Source organism: Thrips palmi, unplaced genomic scaffold (assembly GCF_012932325.1).
Source record: "Thrips palmi isolate BJ-2018 unplaced genomic scaffold, TpBJ-2018v1 HiC_scaffold_8, whole genome shotgun sequence".
NCBI lineage: Eukaryota > Metazoa > Arthropoda > Insecta > Thysanoptera > Thripidae > Thrips > Thrips palmi.
Window position 1 is genome coordinate 11,516,420 of NW_023144635.1, and position 19,367 is coordinate 11,535,786.

At 56.3% G+C, this 19,367-nt stretch overlaps 5 protein-coding genes across 6 annotated transcripts; 3 read left to right on the forward strand and 2 right to left on the reverse strand.

The window, feature by feature from the left end:
• The first annotated feature begins 951 nt into the window (after positions 1-951).
• LOC117653319 (carboxypeptidase E-like) lies at positions 952-5,609 on the forward strand. The gene is made up of 8 exons (XM_034398928.1): positions 952-1,059; positions 2,259-2,515; positions 2,593-2,789; positions 2,870-3,025; positions 3,105-3,268; positions 3,341-3,617; positions 3,691-3,817; positions 3,900-5,609. Exons 1-8 carry the CDS (start codon positions 1,028-1,030, stop codon positions 4,073-4,075), a joined length of 1,386 nt encoding a protein of 461 aa, XP_034254819.1. The 5' UTR covers positions 952-1,027; the 3' UTR covers positions 4,076-5,609.
• Positions 5,610-5,837: 228 nt separating this feature from the next.
• Positions 5,838-6,535, forward strand: LOC117653324 (small integral membrane protein 8). The gene is made up of 2 exons (XM_034398934.1): positions 5,838-6,026; positions 6,256-6,535. Exons 1-2 carry the CDS (start codon positions 5,928-5,930, stop codon positions 6,409-6,411), a joined length of 255 nt encoding a protein of 84 aa, XP_034254825.1. The 5' UTR covers positions 5,838-5,927; the 3' UTR covers positions 6,412-6,535.
• A 285-nt stretch (positions 6,536-6,820) lies between these two features.
• LOC117653323 (NTF2-related export protein) lies at positions 6,821-8,133 on the reverse strand. 2 transcript variants are annotated; one of them, XM_034398931.1, is made up of 6 exons: positions 7,985-8,133; positions 7,836-7,908; positions 7,669-7,755; positions 7,396-7,540; positions 7,133-7,307; positions 6,821-7,052 (listed from the first exon to the last, which is right to left on the reverse strand). In XM_034398931.1, the coding sequence occupies exons 2-6, from the start codon at positions 7,848-7,850 to the stop codon at positions 7,046-7,048; spliced, it is 429 nt and encodes a 142-aa protein (XP_034254822.1). In that variant the 5' UTR covers positions 7,851-7,908; positions 7,985-8,133; the 3' UTR covers positions 6,821-7,045. The 2 variants fall into 2 exon arrangements, with proteins under 2 accessions (XP_034254822.1, XP_034254824.1); XM_034398933.1 differs by having other exon boundaries at positions 7,836-7,911; positions 7,985-8,129.
• Positions 8,134-8,152: 19 nt separating this feature from the next.
• On the forward strand, positions 8,153-10,114 carry LOC117653322 (actin-related protein 6). The gene is made up of 7 exons (XM_034398930.1): positions 8,153-8,371; positions 8,494-8,611; positions 8,717-8,909; positions 9,000-9,192; positions 9,273-9,489; positions 9,615-9,877; positions 9,956-10,114. The coding sequence occupies exons 1-7, from the start codon at positions 8,298-8,300 to the stop codon at positions 10,083-10,085; spliced, it is 1,188 nt and encodes a 395-aa protein (XP_034254821.1). The 5' UTR covers positions 8,153-8,297; the 3' UTR covers positions 10,086-10,114.
• Positions 10,097-15,004, reverse strand: LOC117653321 (tryptophan 5-hydroxylase 1). Its single transcript, XM_034398929.1, has 10 exons — positions 14,721-15,004; positions 13,970-14,067; positions 13,789-13,856; positions 12,816-12,866; positions 12,122-12,267; positions 11,835-11,970; positions 11,438-11,564; positions 11,129-11,358; positions 10,720-11,051; positions 10,097-10,621 (listed from the first exon to the last, which is right to left on the reverse strand). Exons 1-9 carry the CDS (start codon positions 14,857-14,859, stop codon positions 10,721-10,723), a joined length of 1,326 nt encoding a protein of 441 aa, XP_034254820.1. The 5' UTR covers positions 14,860-15,004; the 3' UTR covers positions 10,097-10,621; position 10,720.
• Between the last annotated feature and the right edge of the window lie 4,363 nt (positions 15,005-19,367).

Consider the following 19,367-nt stretch of genomic DNA (forward strand, 5'->3'; position numbering starts at 1 on the left):
CGCCGCCGGCGGCACGATCCAGGGGGGCGGGCCGCGGGCAGCCTGAGGGGAGGCGGCGCGGCGCGGCGTGCAACAGGTTTCTTGCCGGCTGACGCGTGTTCTAGCCAGTGCTAGCCAGCACGCTCTTCTTCGACGGGCCGCTATCGCCACCCACTTAAATCAGTGTACTGTCGCCTTCCTCTGTCTTGTCCAGTGGCCTTCGTGTCTCTCAGGCCCTTGGTGGCTCGCGCGATGCAGAAAGAAAGTCGTTTCGTCGCTCCGTCTCTGTCGCCTGTCGCACCCGTTGGGGTGCGAGAGAGACAGGGTCGTGAACCACGCAGCTGCAGCCACAGCCTCCTTCATCGCTGCCCTCTGGTCGTTTTGGCCCACTGCCCTCTTCCGACAAACCCAGAGAGACTGGTCCTCTGGGACGGGACGGGAAGGGCCTTGCGGGGCGGGGCGGGGCGGGGCGGGGTGGGCGGGGCATCGCCAAGGCCGCAATTGCCATTCCATTTCCCTAATCAGGGTCGCTATATTTAGGCGGGGCGGCGCTGCGGCTGCAAAACACCCTTCCGATTTACGACGCGGCGTGGCGGTGCCCCTGGAGGCGGTCCAGTGCGTCAGCCACAGGGCGGCCAGATCTGTCTCCATACCGCCGTCGTCTCCGAGCTCGCCGCCAACTCTAACACGGCGAAAGGTGAGACAGGGCGTTTAATGACTCCCTCGGAGACAAAGGCGCGAGCGGCGAGCGGGTTCAAATCAAAATCCCGCGCGGGTTTGGACGGGCAAGCAAAACATCTGCCGAGCGCGTGCGTGGCTGCGTGGCGGCGGCCCGGCGTGGCGGTGACGCCCGTCCTCGCGCGTGCGCAGTGCGTCGCCATGGAGGCGGTCGGGTCGGCCACGGCCTGGTCGATCGATAAGGCAGATGGGCCGCGCCTGGCAGGGCCTGGCGGTAGCCCACCCGCACGGCGCGCGGCCACGGCCCAGTCCAGGCAGCAACGGCGTCAGAGGTGGGTGGACTCGCCCGCCAACGCCGAGCACCGCCAGGATGGCGCCGTCATGTCGCCCCTCCGGGCCCAGGTGAGCAGGGGCAGCAGTGGAGGCCGTGCTGCGGCCTGGAGGCTCCAGCGCCTGCAGCGAGCCGCGCCGGACGGGCCGACAAACGCCTGGAGTGCTTCGCGGGGTCGCGCGTCTATCCCAATGCTGGCCGCCGTGCCCTGCCGCGCCGTGAGCGCACCCCTGTCTGCGTGACCACCCATGGCCGTCCCGGGCCGTCCGCGACCGCGCGTCACGCGGCGGGGCGTGATGCGTGCGCCGCGCACGACCGTGTTGCTCGTCGGGCAACATATGGCGGCCAGGCCGAGGCCAGGCCCAGGTGCGACGCGCGGATACATAAAACATGCGGCGAGGGTGGCGGCGTCGCGTCAACCCGGTGGAGGGCTGTGACGTCAGAGCCGGAGGGCGCTATGGCACAAACTGCCTAGCATGCGTCCCTGGACTCCTTGACGCGCGCGGACGACGGGGACCTCGGGATCCTCGGCGTGACCGTCGCCGTGACACACGGGCCAGTCCCGCGCGCTTGTCGATAACGGGAGGGCCGCCATGCCAGGTGTCCTGCCAGGTGTCCTGCCAGCCCTGTGCAGCTGGCAAGGGTGGGGGCGCACAGTGGGCCAGAAGCCGGTGGCGGCGGCCAAAACTCTAGACGCGTTTTGAGCTCCAGAGTCGCTAAATGGGACTCGAACCGAACATGTGACCCCACCAATGGATTCCTCGTTCGGAGAGCAATCCATTGGTGGGGTCACACGTTCGGTTCGAGTCCTGTTTAGCGACTCTGGAGCTCAAAACGCGTCTAGAGTTTTGGCCGCCTCCACCGGCTTCTGGCCCACTGTGGGGCGGACGCGCGGCCACCAAGGGCGGAGTAAGGACTAGTTGTGTAACCCGCACGGCTTTGGAGCTCGGCGTACCTGGGGGACCGACACAAGGGAGAGCACATGTCAATTGCCGTTCGCACGCGGCGATGCGTGACGTAATGCAGAGCAAGGTTCCTGTTTTCAGCAGCCGAAAAGTAGGCATAAATTGAGCGCTTTCCCCAGCAAGTAGGCAACCTCCTTCCACCTTGCGGCGGTGCCTTAGAGCGGCGGCGTCACAGCGCCGACTTGGCAGAGCGTCGCGGAAGCACTCCCAGTCCAATTCTCTATGCGGCGATAGTTTTCGACGTTTTTGCTCCAATTCGTTTTATTTTGAATACAAGTTGCCAACGCCGCGCACGAATGTTGCAGCCGGGCCTGGGGCCACGCTCTGGCGCTGCTCGCGCTGCTGGCCGCGTCCGCGGCCATGGCCATCTTCGAGGAGGTCGACGAGCCCATGGAGTTCGAGTTCAAGCACCACGACAACACGGAGCTGCCCGACGTGCTGCGGGGCGTGCACCGCCGCTGCCCGGACATCACGCGCCTCTACACGCTCAGCGAGAACAGTGTGCGCGGCATCCCGCTCTACATGATCGAGTTCAGCGCCTCGCCGAACAGCTTCCAGCCGCGTGAGTACGCCGCAAAAAAGAGAGTACCCTGCCGGGACTCGAACCCGCGCACCGCTGACCGTGACGGCTTTCCACAGAGGTGCCCAACGTCAAGTACATCGCCAACATGCACGGCAACGAGGTGCTGGGCCGCGAGCTGCTGCTCAAGCTGGCGCACCACCTGTGCGAGAGCTACCGGGCCGGGGACCCCGACGTCCAGAAGCTCGTCAACATCACCCGCATCCACCTGCTGCCCTCCATGAACCCCGACGGCTGGCAGATGGCCACGGAGTCGGTAAGCGCGGTGCTTCGCTCATCGTCAAAATTTGCTCTCCACTAAACTGTTCAGAACGTGGTGAAATTTTGGGCGCTCAGGGCGGCAAGAACTTCCTGGTCGGGCGCAACAACGCCCACGACGTCGACCTGAACCGCAACTTCCCCGACCTGGACCGCATCATGTTCAGCAACGAGGAGGCCCACGTGGAGCACAACAACCACCTGCTGGCGCAGATGGACCGCCTGGACAAGCCGGTAAGAGTCCTTCTGCGCTGCAAACTCTAGAAACTTTAATGGAAACTGGGAGGCATTCGCGTTTCCCTGCCTGTTGCAGCTGGAGCCCGAGACGAAGGCCGTGATGCGCCTCATCATGCAGGTGCCCTTCGTGCTGTCCGCCAACCTCCACGGCGGCGACCTGGTCGCCAACTTCCCGTACGACGAGACGCGCTCCGGCGCCCCGTCCGAGTACAGCAGGAGCCCCGACGACGACACCTTCAGGTAAGCGGCGTGGCGGGAACGGCTATCCCCCTTTCACGTGGTGGGGACTTGAACCCGAGCTGTTTGTCGCAGGGCCCTGGCGCAGAGCTACGCGTCGGTGCACCCCGAGATGGCGGACCCGGCGCGCCAGCCCTGCACCGTGCACGACTACAACTTCGGCCAGCAGGGCGGCATCACCAACGGCGCGGCGTGGTACAGCGTGGAGGGTGGCATGCAGGACTTCAACTACCTGTCCTCCAACGACTTCGAGGTGACGCTCGAGCTGGGCTGCGACAAGTACCCGCCCAGCAACGAGCTGGAGCGCGAGTGGCTGCGCAACCGGGACGCCCTCATCAACTACCTGTGGCAGGTGGGTAGCCGACAGTGGCGCCGGAACTTTCCGCCACGCGGTGGACGAATCTAACCGAGTGCTTGCCCGACAGGCTCACACCGGCATCAAGGGTGACGTCATCGACTCCAGGACGATGCGGCCCATCGCCAACGCCCTGATCCACGTCGCCAACCTCACCAGCGGCGTGGAGGTGGACATCGAGCACGACGTCACCTCAGGTGAGCGGCAACCGCGTCCCTTTCTGGCGCTGAGTTGTTTTGATTGCACCAGTGAGCTGGAACTCTGCTTGTGGCGTTGCAGTGCACAACGGCGACTACTGGCGCCTGCTGACGCCGGGCCAGTACAGCGTGACGGTGTCCGCGCCGGGCTACGACCCCTACACCCTGCTGCTGCGGGTGCAGTCCAAGCCCCGCCAGGAGGCGGAGAAGATCCGCTTCTACCTCCACCCGGTCACCAGGGACCGAGTCCTCGCCTAGGGTGCTTCGTGCAGGGCACGGCCTAAGGGTCGCCGATGACGAGGCCGGCCCTACTCCCTGGTCGTGACCCACACCAACGGAACATTCTCACCTGGTCTGCTCTGTGAGGAAATCGCCTCGGACGGCTGCAGGGCGGAGGTGGGGGACGGCCGCGCGGCCCAGCGGCCCGGGCAGTGGTGTGCCTGTACTTGTTCCGTTCAGTGTCGCTCCGTCGCGGTTTCCACATTGATTCGACGGCGTTGGGATTGAACGTCTCTCCCCCGACCGGGTCCCCCGGCCTCGCAGGGCCCCGGGGCACCCTTGGGTCTGGGTCACCCTGGGTCGCCCTGGGGCGGTGCGGGCCGGGCGGGAAGGGAGCCAGGACGAGTTCAGGAACACCACCAGCCCGCAGGCCGATTCCGAGAAGTGCTTGTCGTCGCTCTCTCTCTTTTCTCGTACGCATTAAGCACACCCCCACGAGTGCGAGAGAGACGGCGACGAAAGCACTGTCTCGGAACCAGCCTGCCAGGTCGGCCCCTCGTCCGCCTGGAGCGGCCGTGACGAAAACGAAAACCCAAACGAAATCTCAGGACGAAGCGCCGCCTCCTGCGCCCTAGCTGACTAGCTGGCTTGCCCTTTCCCGCCTTTCCACATCGAACCGCGTTCAGTTGGCAGCGCAGACGAGCACGAGCCGGCAGAGGCGGAGGGAGGGGGAATCCGGAGAAGCATCCCACTCACTCCAGTGTGGCATTCCCTTCTTATTCCCTGTGTGGATTCCGAGCCGTCCCCCACATTTCCCAGCAACCCACACTTCTCCTTTGCGTTGTTGCAAAACTGTCTTGTCAGGTAGAATCTAGTCGCTATGATTTGGAGCTGTGAGGTGTGAAAGCGAGTGGAATGTTTGTTTTGTTACGTCCATGTGGGAGGAATTAGAACTTGTTGAATGCAGTGTGAACGCACCGACGCACTTGTTAATGCAGTAAAAGGAACCCTCAAAATTTTTGCTGACGTGATGGCCGAAGCCTCAACTTTAAAGATACAGTTCTGAGTACTATTTAAAATGAAGAATTGGGCAGTTTTCACCCAAAAAATTGTGTTTTCAAAAATATCTAGTCTTCCAAGTCATATCATTGTTTCCAAAAAGAGAAGCATACAGAATTTGGAAGCTTATGATTTTGCCAATCAATCACCAGCTTTGTCAGTTGCTGCATTGAAGCAACACCAAACCCATGCACTGCTAAAATTGAAGTTTTGGGTAGGTGTTATTTTGGACGTACTGTCAGTGAAAGTTTGAGTTTCTAATAACAATCTGGGTAATACTTCATTCCAGTAGAGTGATTGGTGTCAGTAATGAAAGAATCAATTGACGTGCGTTGGCTGTAAATGGATTTGTCAAGAGAAAATAAGAAAAAACCTATTTCGTTAATACATTGAGAATTGTAATTGTGGTTTGCGAAAGACCAAAAAGCAAATTTTCAATATTATCTTTATGTCTTCTGAGTGTGCCCGACTTTTTGTTTGAAATTAGATTGAATAAAAGTTTCCGTAAAGAACTCATTGGTTTATTACTGCAGACTGTAGACCCATAAAATGTAATTTTGCAATGTCAACCATCGCCGGGCGTGGCGCGACAAGCGCCTTACAGATAGACAACCCAATGTAGTTAAGGCCTCTCGAAGGAAGAAGCAAGGTAAGTTGCCTATCTGCCAGGCTGGCTTGCGAACACACAGCAAGGTTCCGAAAATGGCCGGCAGAGCGCGTGACAACCCCTGCTCTCTCTATTCAGATTCAGATTGCGTTGTAAACCATGTCCTAGCAGCCGACACTCAAGTTGGATAGTGTGTTGTGTTGACAGTATCTGGTTCAAAACGTAATGAAAAAGCCACAAGAGGCCACGCCAGGTGATGGCATTCGCTCACTTAAGACCTCCAACGTATTTCGAGTCGTCAACTTCGAGTTGTACGCCAAACCGGTGAGTTGTATGAATATCAGGAGTGAAGGAAGGGTTAGGAACTCTTTGAGTTTAGTTCAACCTTTTTACGTTTTGCATTGTGATTGCGTTTTATCATTCTTTATTCTTGCTTCTTTAAAAGTTTTAAACCCAAAACATTTTTTTTCCTGACTCTTTCCCTTCTAGTTAAACAGTGTCAATCAAGGGTATGTGGCTGTGCTATATAATTACATCGTATTTTATTTTGCAGAATGCAGTTATAATGGGACTTGGTCTTGTTGCAATGGCTGGGAGTTTAGCTTACATTGCCTATATGAGACATAAATATGAAGGAATGGGATACTACTCTGCCGTATCAGAAACCGGGGAAGAACAGTTTTTGAAGAAGAAGTCTCGCTGGGACTGATTGTTTTATTTATTTTGCTGAGTATTATTATTAAGTAAATTTAATTGTGATGAAAATTCCTGCTTGTTTATGTTAATTAATATTTTCAACCTCATACCTTAATAAATCTGAAAACAAAAATCGATGTTGATGTTTTTGTTATGATAACACCCTGCCCAAGTGTTTTCAGGAAACGAAGAGAGGCATAAATTGTGAACAGTAATGAAGCAGACTCCGTGACGAATTGATCACCTTGAAAACTAAATTCTGAGACTGGCATTGCGGATCCCTAGTAGTGGAAGGCACCTGTCTCTGTTTCTCATTTCTATTGTTCCTTGAGACTACTCTGCCATGTGCAGGGCGGAAACTTTTTGAGTTTTATAAGGAAAGTTTTGGGAACATCACTAATATTTATGAAGAAAATAATAGATGGGGTTCAGGTAAAGTTTTAATCTGATGTACAAAAAGAGCAAGTTGGCTGGACACTTAGCTTAACTAAAAAGAAAACAATTTCACAAAAAAAAAGAAGGAAACTATCATACAAAGACACAGGATTGTGATAAAGTGTACATTATTCCCAATTCAGGTAACTGAAACTTGATTTCAAAGAGCCAAAAATTCAAAACCATTCATTCACACTAGTTACTAAATTAAACTAACTCCTGGAAAAAAAAAGATGAAAGAAGATTAGTATATGAATTCAAGCCTCAATCAGATGAAAGACAGAAAAATTAGAACTTACTCTATAGGTTCCTGCAACCTATAACAGTCACTGACAATTTTCCATTTAATTCCTTGAGCTAGGACCTGAGCAGTAATGAGAAACGTTTGTTGAAACGGCTTGGTCTCACCGCTACCAAAGTGCACGCTTCCAGCTGCCTGAATCAGTAATGTGAACTGTCCAGAAACGGCTTCCTCTGGAACAAAGAAAGAGCAAATGGAAAATCACATTTTATTTATCAATCAAAATTTCACTCATACAATCCGATTTTAGACAGCACTCACCCATTACAGGCTGGGCATCAAGGGAATTCACTGTGTGCTGGGAGGTAGGGAGAGCCTCTAAAAACTTTTGGATTTGGTCTTTTCCTACAGACCCTGTACCATTCCAGACTAGCAGGGCGGTATCCATATAGTGTCTTGACAATTGCTAAGAAAAATGGAAGACAAGAAATCAATTAAAACAGCAGTATCCTTCAGGCCCCTCAGAGTGAGCTTACAGACCAGAAAAAAATTATAATAAAATAGTCATTAACAAAGAAAAGATTGGTAACTTACATGTCTGCTTCGGTCCATACTCTCATAGTATAATTTTGTAAATTCTTCGGCGGTATTACAGGCATCGCGAATTTTATCTTTTAGTTGCTAACAAAAGACAACAAACCGTAATGTTAAATAGATATGAATATGTATCCAAACTGCAAATAAAAGAGAATGAAGCTTACCTCTTTCCCGATCATGGCAGGATTCAGATTAAACAAACTTAGAAGTTATGTCACAATACTGCCACACTTGGAGCTGCTGAACAAAAATGCAAGATAAAATAGAGTACAAAAATCATTAGACTTTTATTTAATGGCAATATTCAACTTACTAAGGAGCACAAAATTTCGTATCTTATGTCATTTATAACTTCGAATAAAAGTTAAAAGCAAAACAGCAATAAGAGGACTCAAGCAAACGTAAACTTTGGTCAGGTTTGAGGTTAAGGTTTGCTCCGGCTGACCTGCGCATAGCTCCCCGATGACTATTCGCCCTCCAATGCTGCCCGGAGTAGTATGAGAAATATTTGTGCACGTTGCCAAGCTTTTGTTGTTGACAGTGTTCTGCAGTGTTCATGAAATTATCCGACGTATTTGATTTACTCGAACCTAGTGATACAAAGACCTCTTTAGCTATTCGCCACAATGATTGACAACGCTTATATTTTAGACAATGGAGGTTTTACTGCGAAAGTGGGCTTGTCCTCAGCCGAACCAAGGTACGGTTGACATAACCTGTCAAGTTTGCCGGTATAATGCATGCGATTCTTTGCATTTTACATTTGATCTGTGCAAGCAGACCGTTCCTCTGGACGTCACTCATCCTGCATGTCGGTTTCAGAGTCATTCCAAACAGTGTCATGAAGGCCAAAAGCGAGAGGAGGCGGCCTTTCGTCGCGGACCAGGTAGAGGAGTGTCGGGACGCTTCTGGTTTGTTCTACATTCTTCCTTTCCAAAAGGTCAGTACGACTCAATCTTTAGCTCTTTTAATCTCCGTTCTTCCTTCCTTCATTTCTCACCAGCTGGGCCACTAATTTTACTTTGCATATTTTTTGTCGGCACAGGGCTATCTTGTCAACTGGGACATTCAAAAAACAATATGGGATCATATATTTGGAAAGGACTGCTGCCCGGTTAATTTCAATGAGACTCCTCTCATTGTAACAGAACCATACTTCAACTTTCCCTCAGTTCAAGAAGCAATGACTGAAATATTTTTTGAGGAATATGAATGTCAATCATTATTAAGAATCAATGGTATAATTTTATTATTACCTGTTGTTTCTTTCTTTGCTTGAACAGTTTCTAAATTTTACTATTTAAATTTTCATGTTTTTTTTTTTACAGCTGGTGATCTTAGCAACTATCACTACAGCAGCGACAACCCAAATACCTTGGCCTGTATGGTTGTCGATGTAGGTTACAGTTTTTCCCATGTCACTCCTTATATCAAGGGAAAGAAGAGAAGAGAGGGCATCAAGAGAATAGATGTTGGCGGAAAGGCTTTGACCAACCATCTGAAGGATATCATATCATATAGGTTGGTTGGATTATCCACATTTTTCAAGTGACCTCTGCTTTAGAATTTTATATAATTGAAAACTGTTTTCCTTTCAATAGGCAACTACATGTTATGGATGAAACCTATGTAATAAATCAACTGAAAGAAGACTCGTGCTTTGTGTCTCTTGACTTTATGGCTGACATGGAAATAGCAAGGAAAAGAGGCCCAGAGAATACAATTGCTCGAGATTATGTCCTTCCTGACTTCACCTCTATTCGGAGAGGATTTCTTAGAACCCTTGAAGAAACAAGTAAAAGTACAGAGGGAGAACAGGTAACCACTTTTTTATTTTAATCCACTTACAATTACAACATTAATATGTAATAATCTAATAACCTGCACAATACATACTATTTAGAGTTTTCATTGTATCTCATAATTATTCTCTACAATTACAGACCCTACGAATGAATAATGAACGCTTTGCAGTGCCAGAAATATTGTTCCATCCATCAGATCTTGGTGTGCAACAAATGGGTATTGCTGAAGCTATTGTTTCAAGCATAAACTCATGTCCTGTGGAGACTCAACCCCACCTCTTTGCCAACATTGTTGTCACTGGAGGTTGTGCTTTGTTCCCCAACTTCCAGAAACGGTTGCTGCAAGATGTAAGAAAGTTAGCTCCTGACGAATATGATGTGCGTGTGACTCTACCTGAAAAGTGAGTATTTTTCAAATTCTCTCAAATTTGACATATTCACTGCAGTATAGTGTCTTGACCATGTGCCTCGCATTGCAGTCCACTCACCTACGCCTGGGAAGGTGGCGCACTGCTCAGCAAACACCCAGAGTTCTACAGTTTCGTAGTGACAAAAGAAGAATATGAAGAAGAAGGACTCCACATTTGCTATGAAAGATTTGACATTTAATTGATTAATAATAGAAGTTCTACATGATAGATGGCGATCTTTTTAAAATAATTTTTACCTAAAGCTGCTCAGTAAGATCAATTTTAATTTTAAAAAATACTTTTGTGTTATCAAGTGTGTAAATATTTTTGTTGCGGATAAACAAACAGGCCAATAAAAACAAAATAATTCATCCTCTGGTTTTCTTGGGAGTAAAGAAACGGTTTCCAGTATCCATGATACATAATTCGAGAGAAGAATACTATTACTCATTTGCAATGCAGACAGTACGGCCATTTTAAATTTATTTTTAGGCTGTGCAATAAATGTGCGTAGCCTCGCACCTTCTAGTATGTGGCAGCTAAAGCAAAAACTCAGAAATGCACGAGGGGCCTTGAATCGTTGCAAGTTTAGTTCTTGTTCCACACGAGACTGGAAAAGCATGCAATGTAGTGTCGGCGCTGCCGTGCTGCCGAGGGAAGGGAGGGAATTCCTCGTCCTCGCGGAGCAGACGAGGGAGTACGTCCGCAGACTGCTTCCGAACAGTGCCGTGTCGCCCTGTCCCTCTCGTTTGCGCGCCCCACGAGTGCGAGAGAGACAGGGCGACGACGGCACTGTTCGGAAGCAGCCTCGGCTGCAGCAGCTGGAGCGCCGCTTCACTGGTGGCCGTTGCGGGTGGCGGTGGCGTCCTCCTTGCCGTGGTCGAGGCTGTGCTTCTCGTCGTCGTCGTCGTCCTTGTCCTCGTCGTCGCCGTCCTCGCTGCTGTCCACGCGGATGCCCTTGGCGAGCATGGAGGCGAGGCCGTGCACGTCCACGCTGTCGTCCACGTCGTGGATCTTGCGGATGGCGTTGCTCACGATGCACAGGTCGCCGCGGAGCTCCGACACCAGGGCGGCGATCTTCTGCGCGTTGCTCAGCACCTCGACGCTCTGCGTGTACGGGTTGTAGCGCACGCCGAACGGCCGCTGGATCTGCCCCGCGAACTTCCTGTGGAAGGGACCACCACATCGTGGGTTCAAATACCGACCTTGAGGGTTGTTTTTGTCCCCATCCCGCAGACCTACCTCATCTTTTCCTTGGCCTCCTCGATGGTGTCGGTGTAGTAGTAGGCGTTCTGGAAGGCCGTGATGATGCACTCCTCCTTGCACGTGACCTCCGGGTCGAAGCGCTTGAGCTTCTCGTGGGCGGTGATGGCGTGGCGCAGCTCGGACACGGAGGACAGCAATCCGGCGCCGTACACGCGGAACTCGCCGTCCTGGTGGCACAGGCCGAACTCCACCGTGAAGAAGTAGAGCTGCAACCAGAATGGCGTCGTCAGTCCGAGCGGCGGGTCGCGTTTGGGGGTTGAAATGGCGCGTTGAGACGACGCTTACGGTGGCCAGCCTCTCGATGTCGTGGTCGTTGGCGCCCAGCGAGGCCAGGCCCAGCTCCTGGGAGAACTGGGCGAAGCTGGGGTTGGCCAGCAGCGGCATGTGTCCTAGCAGCTCGTGGCAGCAGTCCCTGCGCGCCGGGCAGAAGAGAGGCGGTTCACGAGGAAATCGAGAAGAATGGCCTGGGCTCCTGTTTGAAAGCCGCGCCATTTCCCAAAGCCTTCGCGCCACTCGGCTACGGGGCCTCGCACGGCGTTCACCGGGCAGTGCAGGCGAGCTTGTGTCGGGCCCGAAACGGCATACGATCATGTGTGGTCTAGCCCGTAATGGTAATGGTAATGGCGGGTAGGCAACACCTCCGACACCGCCGCGCGGAGGGTTGCCTACGCGCAATACTCACGGCTCGGGCGTGTAGAAGGGGTCGGAGGAGTGGCGGATGTACTGCGTGCAGTGGAAGACGCGGAAGGCCAGACCCGAGAGGAAGTCCCGCGGCGACAGGTAGCCCGCCACGGGCCGCAGCTGGAACCCCGTGCGCTCTGGAACAGTTTGTTGCCGCCGTCAAATCATCTGACAGAACAACGTATCTTCGTAGGGGATCCCACGACAGACACGCTGTTTTGTACGAATATGCCACACAATTTTTGGCCCTCCTTCCCGCGGTTCTGGTTTTTCCAAGATGGAACGCACTCTTAAGGTACACGCTGATGTCCTGCAGCTGGGGGATGTTGTCCTCCCTGTAGCCGCAGTACTTGACGAGGTCCGGCCAGTTGTCCAGGTACTCCTTGCAGGCGTGCCGCAGGTACAGCTTGTGCAGCTCTCGGAACACAGTTCCCCTGGATAACGGACAGGACAGTCACTTAAGGGGTGATCTCGAAATTGTTCAACTTCAGAAACCCTCATTGTTTTTCGTGGAAACCCATCGAAATGCCACAGTAAAAAGGAACCGAACGGACCACGGACCACGGACAGTGCAAATGGGAAGATGTTCCGCAGCACACCTCTAATGGTCTGGAGGTGTAGACCATCCGCTGCTGGCGGGACTCGCCTGTCAGCTTCGAAAGCTCCCGCCCCGCCCCGCCCCGCCCCGCCCCGCCTGATTGGTCTGATTTGGTGCAAAGGCGAACATGGCCGTGTCGAGGCGAGACTTCCCAGGGGGCGTTCTTTCCTTTTGCTCTCTTTTCGCGAGTGCTAAGTCGGCGCCTCTCGCGCTGAGACGCCTCGCCGTGCCGCGATCAAAAACAGAAAAAATAAACACAACAAAAGAATGAGGTTTGTCGGCTGCGGCTTTCGGCGCTGCACCTACTCGCCTGGGCAAGTGAATTGAACGTCTACCATACGTCTACGATACGTCGAGGAGGAGAGAAAGAGAGAGACAACTTACCACGTCCTGACCTCCTCCGGAGTGTACTGCACGCGGGGGATGGGGCGGCCGCTGGGAAGTGAAAACAGGAAACAGGATCAAGCTCGACAAACTGCCAGGCTGCGGGCTGGGCGACTCACTCGCTCCGTCTCTCTCACCCCCGTCACCCTACGCGGCCCGCCCGGCCCGCCCCACGAGTGCGAGAGGGACAGAAACTGACGCCTAGGAAGAAGAAACGCGGTGGTGCTGTGTCGAGGGGAGAGTAGGGGGGAGGGGCTCGCTTTTCAAGTTCACGCCCAACTTGTTGCAATCTCCTCGAGGCTGTCTGCTCCACAGTCTGCTGGTCTGCTAGTCTGCTCCGGGGCGGCGGAGCCCGATTAGATTAGCAGTAGCTTTGCACGCTTTGCAAGTGCGGAAGGGAGGCACCGCCAGGGCACCGCCAGTAGGCCAGCCTCGTCGTTCCGTCTCCCTCGCACTCACGGCGCGTCGCGGAGGAGAGCGAGAGAGACAGAGCGACGAAGCCTTGTTCGGGATCTTGCGGGTCGAGTTGATGTCGAGGGGGGAGAGAGGGGAAGCGGTGCTGGAACAAACGGGCCCCTAATTGCGAGGATGGGATAGCATCGACGGGTTGGACTCGAGGCGAAGCGGGGCAGCAAGTTTCTAAGTCCTTTGCAGAAAAAATATCTCGATTTCAAAAAAGAAGAACAAAATGCCAAGCGCGAATCCGCGGGGGGGGGGGAGGACAAATTCCCCACCCCCCACCCCTAGATAGCCGCCTGAAAAGTAGGCAAAAAGCAACACTTTGCCCCTGTAAGTAGGCAAAAAATGCTACCCCCCCCCCTAGGCCGACCCTGGATCCGCCACTGCAAAATGCACCGGTAAATCCACGGGAAATGCCTCCAAAAAGTGCACTTTGAATTACATCTCCAAGTAGGAGGAGCCTGCAACAACACTTCTCCACATTTGCGGATGCGAGTCCAAACTCCACACTCACTATTTGTACTCCATGGCGATCTCGTAGAACGTCTCCCGCCGCTTGCGGTACTCCGGGTCCTTGAAGCCCTGCAACAGGCAGAGCGGGCAACGGCGTGTCACGGCGCGGACGTCCTGGAAGGCCCCTCAGCGACGCGAGCCACTCCAAAATCGTCCAAAATGTCAAAATGTAGATAGCTCACCGGGTGGTCGGCGTCCAGCTCCACGCCGTACATGAGCACGCGCTGCGCCTGGTCCAGGTCTGCGATCTTCCGGGGGAACCACGGCATGTCCCCGAAATCTGGAGGAAGGAAAAGAGAGAGACAGTGGCGGAGCAAGACGCGGTTCAAGCAGGGGGAGGGCAACATATATCGCTGCTGGTAAGCTAAACGTACACAACGCGCGCTCACACACACACCTCCCACACCGCCCTCTGTGTCATGAGCTCCTTGCCACGCCTTCGGAGCACGAGCCCGCCTACAGTGTGGTTGCGCAAGAGCACCCTGGCGGCCAAATTTACGCAGCCTTCTAGTTTTTCGGCTGCGTGCGCTTGGGGAGCACAACGCCATGCTCCACGTAGATTGTCTATAATAGTCGGTCGGATCGTGAGACCAGCGCTTGATTGTTCCGGGCTGGCTCCGTCCACGCGTAGCCCAAGCGCAGCACAGTGGGCCAGAAAACCGGTGGAGGCGACCAAAACCCTTGACGCGTTTTGAGCTCCAGAGTCGCTACACAGGACTCGAATCGAACGTGTGACCCCACCAATGGATTGCTCTCCGAACGAGGAATCCATTGGTGGGGTCACACGTTCGGTTCGAGGCCCATTTAGCGACTTCGGAGCTCAAAACGCGTCTAGAGTTTTGGCCGCCTCCACCGGTCTTCCGGCCCACTGTGCGCAGCCCAGGCGCAGCCCTCGCGGAGTGAGTGGTGTCGCGGCGGACGTGGCCGGCTTACCGAAGCTGGGCGCGGCCGACAGCATGGGGTGGGGCGCGGGGGAGTCCTCGCAGGCCGTGAGGTTGATGGCGGACACCTCCCTGCGCAGCATGTGCACCAGCTGCTCCATGCGCTTGTTGTCGCACTCCACGTCCACCATGATCTCGGCCTCGGACGGCCGGCGCGCGCTCTGCCGCGACTCGATGTGCACCACGTTGACGCCCAGGTCCTGGAACACCTGCAGCGCGCGCGCCAGCCCGCCCACCTGGTTCTTGAGGGAGAAGACGACCGAGTTGACGGGGTCCTTCCCCGCGGACCCGGGGGGCGGGCCGTGCGACGGGCCGGGGCCGTGGGCGTGGCCGTGGCCTGGGCCGTGGCCGGGCACGGCGCTGCGCTGCACCGACACGTCACCGGGACCGCCGCCGACGTCGTCCTGGAAGAGCGCACTAGGTTTTGCACAAAGCATCGGGCAGTTAAATGTCAGCGAGTGCAGTGTAGCGGTCCCCGGCTCACCTTCCCCGGCGGCCTGTCGCGCAGGGCCCAGTCGTCGCCGCCCTGGCGGTACAGCCACAGCCCCAGCAGTCCCTTGCCGGAGCCGCTCATGTCGTCGTCCTGGGCCGGACCGGAGTCCGGGCGGCCTGCCCCTGGGCGTGCCGTGCCCTGCAACACCACGCACTGCAACGCCTGCGGCAGCCGCCCTATCAGCCGCGAGCTGCAGACTCATTCCTGGAGTCGTTCGCTCTGTCTCTCTCACACCTATACGGGATATGCCCTGCGGGTGCGAGGGAGACAGAGCGACGAAAACGACTCTCCGAATCAGTCTGCTGGCCGCGGCCGCGGAGGCCGTGATTGACGCTGAATTAAGTCAGGAGCGAGGAGGCGGGGGCAGCCTCTCTCTCTCTCACTCATTGCGGCCTCCCGAGGGTGCGAGGGAGACAGGGCGTTCGGAACTAAGCTTCCGCCAGTCTGGCGCGCTTGGTAGCGCCCCCGCTCTGCTCTACTTTCACAACCAAACGGGACGTGCCCCGGTGTCGTGTTGCGGGAAAGCGGTAGCGCTCCATGATCCATCGGGCGCGCACCCTGGGAGAGCGGAGGGAACCACTCCCTTCGTTGCCTATCCTCTTGTCTCGCGTTGAAAGGGTTCGAACTTAAAGGAAACTTCCAGCAGAAAATGAACACAACGCGTCACCAGAAGTGAGCGTGCGGTTCACAGCACTGGCGGGTGATGGGGCGGCCAACCCTGGGGCGCGGGGCTGCCCGTCGAGGAGGTACTCACGGGGCGATGCGGGCCGTCGGGCGGGCTCCTGCTTCCTGTCCCGCTGGTCACTGCACTGCCGAGGAGGCCGCTCGCCGCTTCGGTCGCCGCGAGGAACAACCGCGGCTGCGCTGTCGAGGGGTTGCCGTCACCGTCGGCCGTCGGGGTGGTCCTGGGCGCCGCTGCGGATCGGCGGGGGCCTCGCGCACGCGGGGGTTGTCGGAGACTGGCACTCCTGGAGGCGCCCTGGCGTCCACGGCACGGCACTGCACGGCACGGCACTGCGCGGCACGGCGCAGGGGCGGCACTGCCATTGGCCGATCCCGCGAGCGACGGCGTCTCCCATTGGCTGGCCGTGAGGTGCCCCTTTCCGCCCCATCCCGCCTCCAGGACGAGCAGCCTCCGGGAGGCAGCGGCCGAGCGAGACGGCGGCGCGTGAAAAGCGTTGCAGTTGCACCACTCGGAGGCGGTGGCCTGCTCGACGGGGCTGGCCATTTTTAATTTGTTTTGAACGTTTCGATCGTCCCTCCGAAGTGCGGTAACTTAACGGCAGAAAAAGAGGGGGCGGGAAGGGGCACGTTGTGCGCCGGCCCCTTGAAAAACAACGGCCGCCGATCGACGGCACTTCTCTTGTCGTTTTGACTTCGTACCGATATCAACGTCGATTCAATGTCGACTCTAAAATCCACTTCTGACTGGGGGCATCGTGTGTGAGTGTGTGCGATTACGTTTTGTCGTCTCATCGAAGTTCGGCGAATGTGTGATTTATCGTGGCCGTCGCTCGCAGCTCGGCGTCGCTTTGCGTCGCTTTGCGTGCCCACTCCGCTCCACTCGTCTGCAGGGCCATTCCGAGGGGCCGTCTTCCTCTCTCTCTCTCTCTCTCTCTCTCTCTCTCTCTCTCTCTCTCTCTCTCTCTCTCTCTCTCTCTCTCTCTCTCTCTCTCTCTCTTTCTCTCTCTCTCTCTCTCGCACTCGCGGGGCGTCCCTTGTGGGTGCGAGAGAGACTGACGGTCGGTCGCCCCCTTCGAAAGCAGGCGGCCTCTGCTTTGACGTCCTGCCAGCCTGGGAGGCATTCTGGGCATTCCCGGGCAGTCTCGACCGCGAGTCCGAAGACAAGGAATCAACCATCGTCAGGACCCTCCCCAGCCTAAGGTCATATGGAAGATAGGTCTGCGCAACCGAGATGCATGCTGGGAGACCGGGCAGCTAATCCCTCCCGAATCCGTCGCCGGCCGCAGCGGAGGACCGCCTACCTGCCTGCCAGCCTGCCTGCCGGCTTGCCCGGTCTCCCAGCATGCATCTCGGTTGCGCAGACCTATCTTCCATATGACCTTACCCCAGCCCCAGCTTCAGCTCCAGGCGTTCTCCAGGTCACGCGGGTCCTTGGCGGTCCTTGGCGCGGCAGTGTCGGCGCTGTCCTGGGGTAGCGCCTGGTGGTCTAGCCCTTAACGGTAATGGTAATGGCGGGTAGGCAACGCGGGGGCACGCCAGCGCGGCGGGACGGTAGGTCGGCGGCCGGCAGGCGTTCGGGCGGAGGCAACCAACCAGTACGACGGGCGCCACGCACAGTGGGCCAGAAGACCGGTGGAGGCGGCCAAAACTCTGGACGCGTTTTGAGCTCCAGAGTCGCTAAATGGGACTCGAACCGAACGTGTGACCCCACCAATGGATTGCTCTCCGAACGAGGACTCCATTGGTGGGGTCACACGTTCGGTTCGAGTCCCATTTAGCGACTCTGGAGCTCAAAACGCGTCTAGAGTTTTGGCCGCCTCCACCGGTCTTCTGGCCCACTGTGCCACGACGGCCGACCCTCGCCTTTCGTCGAACTCTTTCAACGCGTGGGTTCGCGGAGGGGAGAGATGTTTCATCCGCCCACAAGAAAACGGCCAGGTGGTTCGGGAAAGGAACGGGAGACAACGCGCTGCTGTCGGCGAGACGGCCGCGTTAATTGGGAAACTTGCAGGACTGACGGCCGAAGCGGGGCGAAGGCGGAAAAGGCGGACAGGATCGATTTCGCACATTTCGCACAATTCGCCCGCCACGGAATGAGCTCGAACACGGAGCAACAGGTGATCATGTCGCTGCAGCGAATCGGTTCATGTAATTTTCTGTTAAGCCCGGTAAACCATGATTTTTGCAAAAACCAAAACGCCTCGCGGTTGCCACCTACACCCGCAGAGACCGATCGGTTCGAGATAAGTCGATTGTCTCACCCTGCGCCTAACCTGCCGCGCCTGCACGGGGTTGGTCCCGCCAGGGGGCGGGGGAGGGTGGGCGGCGCGGGGGTTGAGACAGCTTTGAGCGCTCGGCGCTCACTCAGTCGTGCAGTGCCTTTGTCCGGCGGTTAGTCAATGGTCCCCGCCTCCCCCGCCCGCCCCCACCCCCTGGCGCCATCCACCAGATTCTCCTTGGCCTCCCGTGGCGTGGCGTGGCGTGGCGTGGCGTGATGTTTCCAGCAGGAACAAACCCCCCTCGGCCCCGGCCGGCCCGCTGTGCCTCTCAAGAGGGGACGTCGACGTCGGCCATCTGAAAGGCCGGCGCTGCCGTCCGAACAGTGTACCCCCCGGCTGCGATCAAAAACCCCTCTCCAGTTCGTTTTTTTTTTCGTCCGGTGGAACTTCTCCGTTTCGACACCTCTCCGTCCGCCGCATCGGCGTTTCATGGCCATATGCGGCAATGCCATGGCGGCGCGCGCGCGATCAGCAAACATCTCGGTTTCTAACTGCGCGTCTAGAAAACCGAGACGACGGGGCGGTCAGAAACAGGTTTCCGTTGGCCGTGCGGTGCGGTCGGGTGCGGTGCGGTGCGCACTGTGGGGTCGTGGTGGGACGCCGCCAGTCGGGGCCTCTCTGTTGGATCTGATGGCCGCATTGGAAGAGTTCATTGAATTTACGATCCACTCCGGGGGAGTGAAATTGCGAATGCGGCTGGGAAGGCGCAAGTTAGCGCAAGGCGTCGACGGCCAGGGGAGTGGGGGAGGGGGGGGGGCTCACATGTGTAGGCGGAGGGAGGGGAGGGGAGGGGGAGGGGGAGGGGGAGGGGGAGGGGGAGGGGGAGGGGAGGGGGAGGGGGAGGGGGAGGAAGAGGGGGAGGGGAGGGGGAGGGGGAGGGGAGGGGGAGGGGGCTGAAATGAGAAGCGACTGGAAGGTCTGTGTGGCCAGAAGGTGGAATGGCACGAGAGGGCCTTCTCTCTGCTTGGCTCGGCGTGGCTCGGCGTGGCACGGCGTGGCACTGCGTCGAGGCCGCGTGGCTCGGCTTCAAGTCTTCGCCCTGCTTCGCCCTGCTTCACGCTTCACCCCGACCGCGTTCCAGGCTGCGGCGTTGCGGCGTTGCGGCGTTGCGCCACGCGGCGCCGCGGCCCCGTCCTCGTTCTCACCTCTATCTTCCATTAGCTGTACAAACCCGGAGCCCGAG